Here is an 11,542-nt window from a genome sequence, read left to right on the forward strand (position 1 = left end):
AGAATCTGCACTTTTTGTGTGGTTTCCTTGGAAACCAGTTGTGCGGACTCTTCACCCAATCGGCGACTTTAATGAAGCGTTTGTGTGCACACTGAAAAGCAGCAGTCGCTACAGCCTTCCAGGACTGGACTTTGATATGCCTGCTTTAAAATGTCTAACCCCGGCTGGTACTGACGGTGGAATATCGTTCATTAAACTGTAGGTGTGTGGTTGCGTTAAGTCAATAATTAATTTTTTTTTAAGTGCACGCTGGAGCTTCTTAACTGTGCGCTCAGGATTTGCTCCTTGGGTCTTGTTAGCGTTAGCTAGCGCATCGCAGTTCGGTGATGGGGACGTAGCTGCTTGCTAACCTGCCCTGCCTGCTCTGCTCCATAGCGCCTCCTGCTGCAGCAGCAGAAGTTGCAGAACCAGAGGAACATGGCCGCTGGAGTGCGGCAGCAACAGGAGCTGCAGGTGAGGGCGAGGGGGACGTCCTCCAGTTTTTACAAGAAAGGGACTTCTCTGACAGACAGGAGTGACAGGTGTTGCTTGTTGCTTTGAAAAGCTTAATATCTCCATTGTTCATTCTTTTTTCTTTAACCCCCAGAACCGCCCTATGGGCTCATCTCACCAGATGATGCCACCACCCCACTCTCGCCACCTGGACCCTTCAATGAAGTCACAGACTCCTCCACAACCACCACCATCCCTGCACCAGCCCAATCTCAAGTCCTATTTGGAGAACTACATGCCCCAGAATGCACCTGACCTTCAGAAGGGACAGAGTTCCTTCAGCAACTTCCCTCTAGGTGGGTTTAGTCTTTAATCTGTCCTCTAATCACCGAATCAATCCCCCTCTGTTTTTAGTTACACTCACAGTATGTATGTTTGCATCCTGTATGCCTTAGTGTTTATGCATGGATGTGTGTGTGTGTGTATTTCCCTCCAAGAAAACTGCTTAAGTCTTAGTTAAAAGATTCAAGTGGAAACTCAGGTCAAGGGACCACTTTAAGCTACATTTCTTACGACCAGCTCAAATGAGACCCATTGGTAGGCACTTAAATCTTAAATATGTTTCTCTCTCTCTCTTGCTTTCTCTCTCTCGCTCTCTTCTGCTCTCTCTCTCTAGGCTTGAATTCAAACATGAATGTAAGCAGTATGGACATTGGTGGCGTCGGGTTCAAAGAGCCACAGTCCAGGCTGAACAAATGGATAGCCATGGACATTTCTGGAAACTCGCAACTCGATCAAAGCTCCGGCAAACCTGGTACGATAAGACTGGTCAGCACATATGGCCGCTCTTCCCGAAGGACACTTCTGCCCATTCTTTTAGAGAGTGCCCTGATTGCCGAACGTCAATTGACCTATTGAGTCTTTAAATTCATTGACATTTTTGGAGGGGAGTCTGGTAGTGCGCAGTTGAGTGAATGAGGAATCTATTGATAGCTGATCTGATTTGGTCTTCCCTTTAAACTCACATTTTAAAGAGGCCTCTGTGGAAGTGGAGTGTTTCAATGCCAATCGTTTTGATTGATTGCTTGATTGATGCTTTCTGTTAAGTGACCGATTGATCTATTCGATTAGGATAAGCTGTTGATTTGGTCGGTCATCCATTGGTTGATTGGTCGGTTAATAGGCCGGCCTGATTGGTTCCTCTGTCGATTGCTTGCAGGTGTACTCTCCTCGGGGATGAGGCTGGAGGACTCCCTCTTCGGTCCGCAGGACTTGATGGGCTCCGGCCACGCCCCTGCCAGCCCCCCCGGCTCCGTGGGGGACGGCTGGCCCCTCCGTGCCAAATCACCACACGGCTCCGGCAACGTCACCTGGCCGCCCGGTGAGTGTTCTCTGCACCCGCCTGCAGCCTGGCCTTATGTAGCTGAACAGGTTACCCTACAGGGTTGGAGTCCTGATCTATGTGGCCACTTCTGGCACTACGATCTTTACTTCACTCTAGTGTGTTTCTTTTGCACCTCTGCACCTTGAACTAATGCACTTGTTGTACGTCGCTCTGGATAAGAGCGTCTGCTAAATGCCTGTAATGTAATGTAAATGTAATGTAGCCATTGGCCTTATGTATTTTATTTCAGTACAACATCAGTGTTTCTGTCAACTGTCTCTGTCAATTCCACTGCCACAGTACAGTGTCATTTATATCATTTTAAATTTGTACATATTATGCTGTTTGTAGATACCTTTCTTGAAGTTCCCTTAGGAAAAGAGTTATTCTTATCTAATCCCTATATCCATATTTGCATATAATGTACCAGTCCAATCTTGGAACCAGGAACAACCGACTCTCTTCCCCCCTCAGAGTTTCGCCCCGGTGAACCATGGGAAGGATACCCGAACATCGACCCTGAGAACGACCCGTACATCACTCCAGGGAGTGTGATCAACAATCTCTCCATCAACACTGTCCGGGACATGGACCTCAGGGACAGGAACAATGGTGGGTTTGAAGCGCGCCTCCCCCTGCGTGGTGGGTGAGTCCTCCTCCCGGTCCCGCAGAGGAAAGCCGGCTGTGAGCCAAGTGCATTTCGCGGAGGCTCAAACAGGATAAAGAGCTCAGGGCTTCGCCTGCCCCGTTCGCCAGCACGCCACTCGCACGCTTTTCCTGGAACCTCTCGGCCCGTGCTCGGCTTCCTGTTTCGTATTTACATGGAAGTGACAGGTACTGCACTCAGGCAGCAAGAATGCCTGCCTGAGCCCTCTGCGGGAAACGTAAACATTGGCTGCGATACCATTTATGGTAAATTAACGGATGGAAGGAGTCCCTGGACTGGAAGCTGATAGATGACCCCGCTCCTTCGAAAGCAGGCCTCCCCCCCTCCTGTGGAATACAGCATCTGTCAGTGTAGTGTAATGGTTAGAGAACTGGGCTTGTTACTTAAGAGGTTCCAGGGTCACAAGTGGGGGAGATGAGATACTAAATTTGAATGACCTAAATGTAATGTAAAATGGTTGTAATGGTTATTCTATAATGCAAACTCATGTTTATACGTTTTTGTTACGAAAGCATTACAAACACGTTGACTGTATACAGAGAGAGAGGGGGGAAAGAGAGGGAGAGAGAGACAACTCATTGTTGTTCGGCCTCAGGGTGACGACATGAAATTGCAACAAAATAGCATGAGCGATTTTAAATTTACTACCAAAACAACCACTCCATTCCGACGTTTTTCACGTTGCTCACATGAAGTGTTTGTACACACGTGCCCACAGTTATTTCAGGATTCTTCGGTTAGAGCTGAGAAATTTGAAGTGGCTGAGTGCCACTGTGGTGTGCACTACCTCCCCGCACTCCCCGTACCAGACTGCAGTTTACAGAAACGCCTGCGTGTAAACTAACCGAGGCCAATCATTTCACCCGCTTTAGCCAAGAGCATTGATTTGAACGGAAGTGCAGTACATAAACATTGAAATGACACCGTAAAATTGTGTCCATTCTTGGCCTGTGGTGTGGTGTCTTTGCTTGTCTAAATGTTTTGGGGAAAAGGGAAAAAAAAGTTTCAAAGATGTTGTAAATTTTCCATCTTCCAGGGACAACCTCATCTCTGAACACCACGCTGCCTTCCAATAGTGCCTGGCCATCCATGCGTGCCTCCAGCTACGCTGGGTCCCTCTGCAGCCCCGCACAATGCACTTCAGGTGGGCGCTAACGCTGACGCCGCCGCGTCCACACTCAGCACTGGGGCTCTCGCATCTCACCGCCTGTTAGAAAACCACACCGCCTACAGGCTGCGTTACAGTCACTGGTTAGCACATTAGCACAGGGGTGTCAAACTCCAGTCCCGGAGGGCCACGGCATGTAATGGTTTCAGTGCGATTATTTTAAGTCATTGATTGGCTTGAGTCCCACACACCTTGTTTTCAAGGCCTTCGTTGGCTTGCTCTTCAAAAGGAAACCACAGATTACCTGCAGACACTGTGGGCCTCCAGGACTGGGGTTGGACGCCCCTGCACTAGTACAGGGAAGCATGTGTGAAGCGTGATGTCATTATATGGTCTGTCGTGGATCTGTAAGCTATTGCAATACAGGTAATAGTGATCACAGTATTAACAAGGTTGTCTGAACCTTCATCTGAAAGTATAAAATGTGTACTTCAATATTTGTAATAAACAAATAAAGAGTAAAATGTTCTTGGATAGATGGTCTTTTGTGGATACCTAGTTTTGGACATTGCAACTTACCGACTGTAATCTTCTTGTGTCTCCTATAACCTGGGGTGGGGGCTTTTTCTGGGGGGGCAAAACAACAGCCAGAAGCGGTGACTCCAAATCGGCGTGGTCTCCCGGTACGGCCGCCAACTCCTCCCTGGCCCACGAGCTCTGGAAGGTTCCCCTGTCCTCCAAAGCCGTCTCTGGTCCGTCCCGGCCACCCCCTGGCCTCACCAGCCAGAAACAGGCCCACTCCTGGGACACCACCATGCGCCTCGGAGGCTGGGGGGCCTCAGACTCCAGATACACCCCGGGTGAGCACCACAGCGCCACCTTACTACGGGGAGGGGAATAACAGGGCATTAGCTTGAGCCAGCCTAGGGTTCACTGTAAACTAGCAATTGCCTGTTGTGGTATTCTAGCCTTCTTATGGTAAGACCTGAGTCTAACTGCTATGGGATCAGGAGGGTTCTCTGTCACTTCATGAGGAACCATTGTGTTTGTTCGGGCATTGTGAGTCACTGCACCCTGTTTGGGTCGTGCCAACATTTTTTCCCTTTTTCTAATGACTTGGACGCTTTGTTTGCGGAGTGCATGCCCTGTACGTTCCGAGAGTTTGGAACACTGCTATTATTTGGCGGCTTCTGGGTCAGTGCAGAGGGAAGTCATTGTTTTCACTGTTACTTTGCTGTGACTCATAAATGCTGGTGCAGTCTGGTCTGGCATGGCCTGGTTCAGAGCTCGTGTGTGAAAGAGCAAAGCTCGCGCCCGCTCAGGGGTTAACCCGCTCCTTAGCATCAGGCCGCCTCTCGAGGGAGGTGCCGATTTGTGGCTCGGCTAAGATTAGCTGCATCTGCTACGTCTTTCATCCCAGCCGTCGCAAATCAACTGGAAGCCGGAAGGAAGCAGACTTGCAGAAACCCTGTGGGCGGTGGATTTATAGGCCCCTAACTTTTCTCTTTTTTTTTTTTTCTTGGTCAGGAAAAACAGGCCGGTGTAAAGATTTGTTGTTTCCTGTTCCCCCCCCCCCCCCCCCAGGTTCCAGCTGGGGCGACAGCAGCTCAGGAAGAACAACCAATTGGCTTGTGCTGAAAAACCTAACACCGCAGGTGGGTACCCCTGGGCAATCCGCTTAACCTTGGGACCCATCAGTCATACCGTCCTACGGCTGGAGACATTTCATAGCATTGCGGTATATTGACATTTATATTTGTGGGCTATTTAGAGTGACATTTGTCTGTGCAATCCATTTGTATAGTTGAATATTTAATGAGCTCCACAACCACTACTGGTGGATTCGTGAGTTGGACCTGGTGACTCCGCCGTCTCTTCTCTCTGCAGAGTGTTACGGCCCCTTCTGTAGACCCCAAAATGCGTCCTGTAATGGTCTCCTAGCAAAAAGGAAAAGTCAGACAAATATGCATTTGTACGGGGTATTTAACATGAAATAAATGAGAACCGGGGCAAGTCAACTTGCGCAACACAAACTGGGAAACTGGGATGGACTCCCCTCAGACATGGCAACCTGTCCTTTGACTCGCACCAGCCAAGGTCGTTGCGCTGGAACTGGTGTTTTTCCTGGGTTTCCTCCATGTTATTTGGAGCAGTTAGTTTAGGTGAGTTAAAAGGACAAAATACAAGCACAGATCTATGTGCCGTTGTGCGCACTTAAAACAAGCTTTTAAAATGGAGACCAAAAATACATGCCGTTTAAAAGATTTGTGGTCTTCAGACTCGTACGACTGATATTTTAAGAGCTCCCTTCCCAAACAAAAAGGCTTTAAGGGAAAGAATGCAGCCCCCGTGCCAAGCGATTGAGGAGTTTTCCCCCAGGCAGCATTTGCAGGGGGTCAGCCCAAGGCTCTTCCTCTCCAACTCTCGCTTTCCGGAACAACTCCTCCTCTTCCTCGGTTCGGGGTGGTCACACCTTCATCCCGTAATTAAGGCTGGAAATTGGCTGGATGTTGCATCATGGCATACACAACACCCCCAAAGCAAAGTGAAAAGAGCGTGTGTTAGTGTGAAAGAGATTAGTTTGACTTCCCCACTCCCCTCACAAAAGCCTGGCGGTGTAGATGGAACTTGGGTGTAACTGTGTGTGTGTGTGTGTGTGTGTGTGTGTGTGTCCTCCCCACTCAGATTGATGGCTCTACTCTGAGAACTCTGTGCATGCAGCACGGTCCACTAATAACATTCCACCTGAACCTGCCCCACGGCAACGCTGTGGTGTGCTACAGCTCCAGGGAGGAGGCTGCGAAGGCCCAGAAGTCTCTGCACATGTGAGTGAATCCGCTGCCCTTTCCCCCCCAGTCTGAGAACACACTGTCCTAGCGTATCTCCTGGCGACCCCAAACCCCTATCTTCAGAGAGAACCCGCTGTTCGAGACTTCATTATTGATTAGCCTGCCGTTGCGTCGCTGGCGATGCTGGCCGCTGCAGGCATTAACGGTGTTGCGCGTGTCTGTCTCCGTCCTGCAGGTGCGTTTTAGGGAACACTACTATCCTGGCAGAGTTCGCCAGCGAAGAGGAGATCAGCCGCTTCTTTGCACAAGGTCAGTCCATGACAGCTGCCTCGCCCAGCTGGCAAGCCATGGGCACCACCCAGAACAGGATCGGAACCATCGAGGGTTCCCAACCTTTCCCGGGCCGCACTGACCCCGCCCACTGGAGCAGTGCCGGGGGCGGGGACCTACAGAGCTCCTCCTCCCTCTGGAGCACATCCAACTATCCCACCAGCCTATGGGGGAGCCCCAGCGGGGGTGAGGGGCGGGGCATCAGCAGCCCATCCCCAATCAACTCCTTCCTTCCTGTCGATCACTTGGCAGGGGGTGGAGACACCATGTAGTACAACTTTCACCTTCTGACTTAAAGAACTTTGACCTCAGCGTGTAACAAATAATAATTCAAATAGAAGACAAGATAAACAAATGGCACTAGTCGTACTTTTTTCAGCTACACAAGAAAAAGAAATGGAAAAAAAAACAAAACAAAAAACAGGGTCAACCTGTGGAAACAAGTTACGTTCTTTCTGCACATTTTTCCACTCTATTTTAGCCCAAAACATATCAGTTGGAATACTTGAATCATGCTGGCCAATATTATAATGTGAAAGGATACATTTACACTTCCAGGTAGCGGTCTTTTATGTGTGCGTGTGTGTTTGCGTGTGAGTGTGTGTGTGTTGGGGGGACAAAAATGCTTCATATGAGCTCAGTTAATGTTTATTCATGTTTATTTGAATTCCATTTTTTTTTTTTTTTTTGTTTTATCGTGTTTATTCGCTGACAGTGTTGGAGCATTGGAGCTTTTTTAACTTTGCACTGAATGTGTTTTTTTTTCTCAGTATAATCTGCAATATGGAGGGAGACTTGAGTTCCCCGTGTAGTTGTTTACTCAAGGACGTTCTTAAAAAGCGTGCACGCTCAGTTATGCCTTGACCCGCGCCAACCATATCGCGGTATCGCGGAGTTCAGGCTCACGATGTAGATGCCCGTCTTAGGGGGTCAATTGAGGATAATGAAAGAAAATGAAACTAGTATTGCACCAATTTTTCTTTTTTTTTTTTTTTGTGAGTGTGTGTGTGTATAACTAAAGAGTTCAGCAGCGTTAAGAGACTGTAGCAACAGCTGTGACTTGCAAACCTGTCCTGCAAGCCAGGGGGGAACAGCACTTTCAAGCAGGCTTTCGTTGAGTTCCGGAGGTGCCACATCGCAACCTCTTGTTTACAGACATTAAAAGGGGGGGGGGGGGCGGGAAGTGTGTTTACTTCCTTCATTTTAAAATAGAAAAAATATACAAAAAAAAAAAAAATACACAAAATTATATGGAAGAAAAAAAAAATAAAAAAATAAAATAAATAAAAAAAAACATATATATAGAGGATGAAGACGAAGCTTTATCTCTGGGAATACTGATCAGTGTTTTGCCATGTGTGTGTTTCCCCCCCCCCCCCCCCCCCCCCCCCATTTTTATCTATTCCTTTCATCTGCTAAATAACAAGCATGGTTCTCAGGAAACATTACCCAGAATCCCCTGCAAGTAGAAAGTCTTTGTAGGAAAGATCCAACTTTTAGCACTGAAACTACTTACTGCTCAAAGTTTTTCTGCCAAATACCTGCTTTAAGCTGGATATGTTCTACATACTGCTTTCAAATGTGCTGTCTTTTTCTTGTTTTTATTAACGAGTGCAGTTGGTGTGGCTGATTTACTATTTTGTCCTTATTATTCCCTTGTTTCCCATTGAGTGGGTAAGTGATTATTTACTGTTATTTTTGTCGAATATTACTGTTGAACTTCTAATAAGAAAAAGTAGAAATTGGTAACTATGCATACTGTAGCCAAAAGTATGTGGCTCACAGAATCACTTTTATTCTTACGAAGTATTTTAAATGTCGGATTAATCACATACACGCCATTTGCAGTTCTTTGTTCTTGGCACTAATGGTGTTATAGAAACAAATATATTTCAAAAGAAAAAAAAGAAAACTGTTTGGTCGATATTTTACCAGTGCAGAATTTGCCCACATTTCAATGCCTTGATTGAAAACTGTTCCAAGATGCAACGAGTCAAGTGGCTTTTTAACTGTTTACAAATAGAATATGATTGTAACGTGTTTTTATTGTGTTCAAATCTGAAGTTCCTTATTACCATATTAATAAATCGTGTTTTGGCTGCTCATACGCGCTTGACTTTTACACACTGGTTTTTCCCTTTATAAGGCCTTGTCTGTGTGACTGGAACAGGCTTTAGAAGGCTAGAACAGTGATGAATGTAATCTCTTGCTGGTAGTTTTAAGTACATCAATTTAGGTAGTGTACATTCATTATATATATATATGTATATATATATGTGTGTACATATATATATATATATATATATATAATATGTAGATTGTTCAGTTACAAACAATGCACAATTTATGCTTCAAAGAGAGATGTCAGCATTAGGCTAAGCCATGGACCTTAATGTTTTTGTTCATTTCTGTGGTAGCACAATTTTCCCCTTGTATTTGTAAGTATACTCGTGTAATCTCATTCATATATATATATATATATATATATATATATATATATATATATATGTATATACACACACACACCATGTTCCGTTTTAAGCTGTCCAGGTTTGATCAAGTTTTTAAACGTAGTTCGAAAACCTCGAGTATTGACCCGGACTTCGTGGTGGCATTCAAGTATTTGATCCTCTTGTAACTACGTGCTCTACCAAATATGAGTCAGTGGAAAGATTTTTGTTTACTGAATTCCAGATCTTTCTTTTTCTTTTCTCGTTTAACTAGACATTAAAGAGGAACGTCTGAACCAGGTTGATTTTTAAATAAAATTGAGTTCAAACTGAAACCCTTGGATTTGCACTCGGTGTTTGCATATGTATATATATAATAAGCGATTGGTGTGTACTGTGTAACGCGGAACGGCGAGCGCGGTGCGGCTGTTTGGCGGGTTCTGGCGCGAGGTTGTCGCGTCGCGTTGTAAATAGCTGTTCTTTGGTCGGGGTTCTCAGCAGGTCCAGGGTTGCTCCGTGTTACCCTGCGTCCTCCCGTCTGTGGGGGCGAGGCTGAGGTGTCTTAAGTCTGGGAGTGGGAAGGAAAGACGCGTTCCCGAGACTTTTTCGCCGGTCTCTGCGACCAGACGCGTTCCGGCAGACGCCTCCGGGGTCCGGGGTAGCCGCGTTCTGTTCCCTGTCAGCTGGTGTTTTTCCTTTTTTTTTTGTCCTGTGCAGTTGAAGGTAGCTGATGTGTGGCAGGAGGAAAATGGAGCAGCACCCATAGTTAATTCCACATTTTTTTGTCATTTTATTTCTGGCGGGGGTGGGAGTGGGGGGGGGGGGGTCCGCTTTTTGTAGTGTACGTTTATCTGTGTAGAGCTGTTAACTGTTGGGAAAACCTGTCTCACTGTCAATGCCAAATTGGAGAGGAGAGAGGGGAAAGGGATCTGATCTTTTTCTCAAACGCTGGACAATGCTGAATATGCTTGAAACGTCACTTGCAACCAGCAGTTGCAAGAGGGTGCAATCCCATTCGCTACTGTGCAGTCTTTTGTATCACGGAGTAGAAGTGGGGTGGGGTGGGTTAAAAAGCCGGCCATTCTACTTTCTTAATGGGGGGGGGGGGGAGATATGTCCTTTGTCCTACAAGTGAATACACGGGTGTCTTTTAATAGTATATGCTGAGGCTACAGACTTTAAGTACTGTGAGAGCATTGTCGTCTCATCATTATAAACTCTAAAAAAAAAAAAAGAAGTAATAAAAAAGCTTTAGTAAAAACCAGCAGAAAGGAATGAGTAAGATGAATATTTCATCTCTGATGTCCACTAGGGGGAGCGGGAGGGCGCATTCTCAGAAAGACTATGCAGTGTGCAGTAAATCAGACTTTGGTGCCCATTGGTTTGTAGAATCCCAACTACAATAGTCCGATTTTAAGCCCTCATAAAAACATGTGTGCCATGATTTCACTGTGTATTTAGATTTAAAAAAAAAATTTTTAATGGCCAGTTGCAGTGTACAAAGTATTCATTTGCAATTTACCATTCGAGTGCAACCTGAAAGTGCACATTTTCAGCTGAAAGTTTTATTAAAATGGAAATTTATTTTAAAAATTAAATAAAGCGCGCACATCAGATTGTTATGCACATTGCTTTGTTGGACTGTTCAAACAGTGCACAGAAAAACCACATCAATAACAAACCATCTTCAACAAGCAGGAACTACCTTTTTACGTATTCCTGGGGTATTCTGGGAATTTTATGTGGGGGTGGGGGGGACTGCACTTTTTTGAAGGACAATCTTTATTTGTACCGATAAATTGACAAAAGAATTAGTCTAATACTCAGCTGTGATGAATGTTTCTATTGATGCTGTCTTTTTGTTTTATTTTGTCCTTGTTGCTTGCATTTCAATTTTAGTGCTAGTATGTGGATATGTAATGAGGTGTGTAGATCAGGCATTTTATTGACTGTATTTGTTAGACTGATAACTGTGTGTAATGTTTTGCTGATCTCAGCATCAGAAATACCAAGCTGTGTAACTTGGGTATAACCCACAATAAATCTTTAACAGTGAGTCATCTTGTTGCATTTTCTTTCATTGGTGTGCCCATGGTTTTTTTCTTTGTTGCATAGCAACCCTTTATGCAGGATGTCCCCAGCCCTGGTACCGCAGTCTTTTCAAAAAGCCCATTGTGTCACATTAGCCGAGAAATGGCACTTCCCACATAGACAATCATGGCAATTATCTGTATATTCCACACTGATTCTTGTGTGGATTAATCAGCCAATCAGAGGTCTGCATAGGATGCCTGTGAAAATCAGATTGAAGTCCCGAATTCTTAAGTGATAGTGAAATTAATATATGTCTGCCATGGCAATAGGACAATTTAAAATTGCCAA

General features: G+C 45.6%; 1 protein-coding gene across 4 annotated transcripts in view; it reads left to right on the plus strand.

Annotated features, from left to right (window-relative positions):
• Positions 1-11,216, plus strand: part of LOC118215941 (trinucleotide repeat-containing gene 6A protein-like) — a 62,406-nt gene extending 51,190 nt beyond the window's left edge. For 3 of the 4 annotated variants that reach the window (XM_035396912.1, XM_035396913.1, XM_035396911.1), the window contains exons 14-23: positions 376-453; positions 587-788; positions 1,109-1,246; positions 1,652-1,813; positions 2,291-2,428; positions 3,520-3,627; positions 4,239-4,451; positions 5,176-5,246; positions 6,277-6,416; positions 6,616-6,982. In XM_035396912.1, the coding sequence (XP_035252803.1) occupies positions 376-453; positions 587-788; positions 1,109-1,246; positions 1,652-1,813; positions 2,291-2,428; positions 3,520-3,627; positions 4,239-4,451; positions 5,176-5,246; positions 6,277-6,416; positions 6,616-6,982 (1,617 nt within the window). Of the gene's footprint in view, positions 1-375; positions 454-586; positions 789-1,108; positions 1,247-1,651; positions 1,814-2,290; positions 2,429-3,519; positions 3,628-4,238; positions 4,452-5,175; positions 5,247-6,276; positions 6,417-6,615 lie in introns of all 4 variants that reach the window. The other variant, XM_035396910.1, reaches the window with a different exon arrangement.
• Positions 11,217-11,542: the final 326 nt, after the last annotated feature.

The sequence above is a fragment of the Anguilla anguilla genome, chromosome 17 (genome assembly GCF_013347855.1).
Source record: "Anguilla anguilla isolate fAngAng1 chromosome 17, fAngAng1.pri, whole genome shotgun sequence".
Classification (NCBI taxonomy): Eukaryota; Metazoa; Chordata; class Actinopteri; order Anguilliformes; family Anguillidae; genus Anguilla; species Anguilla anguilla.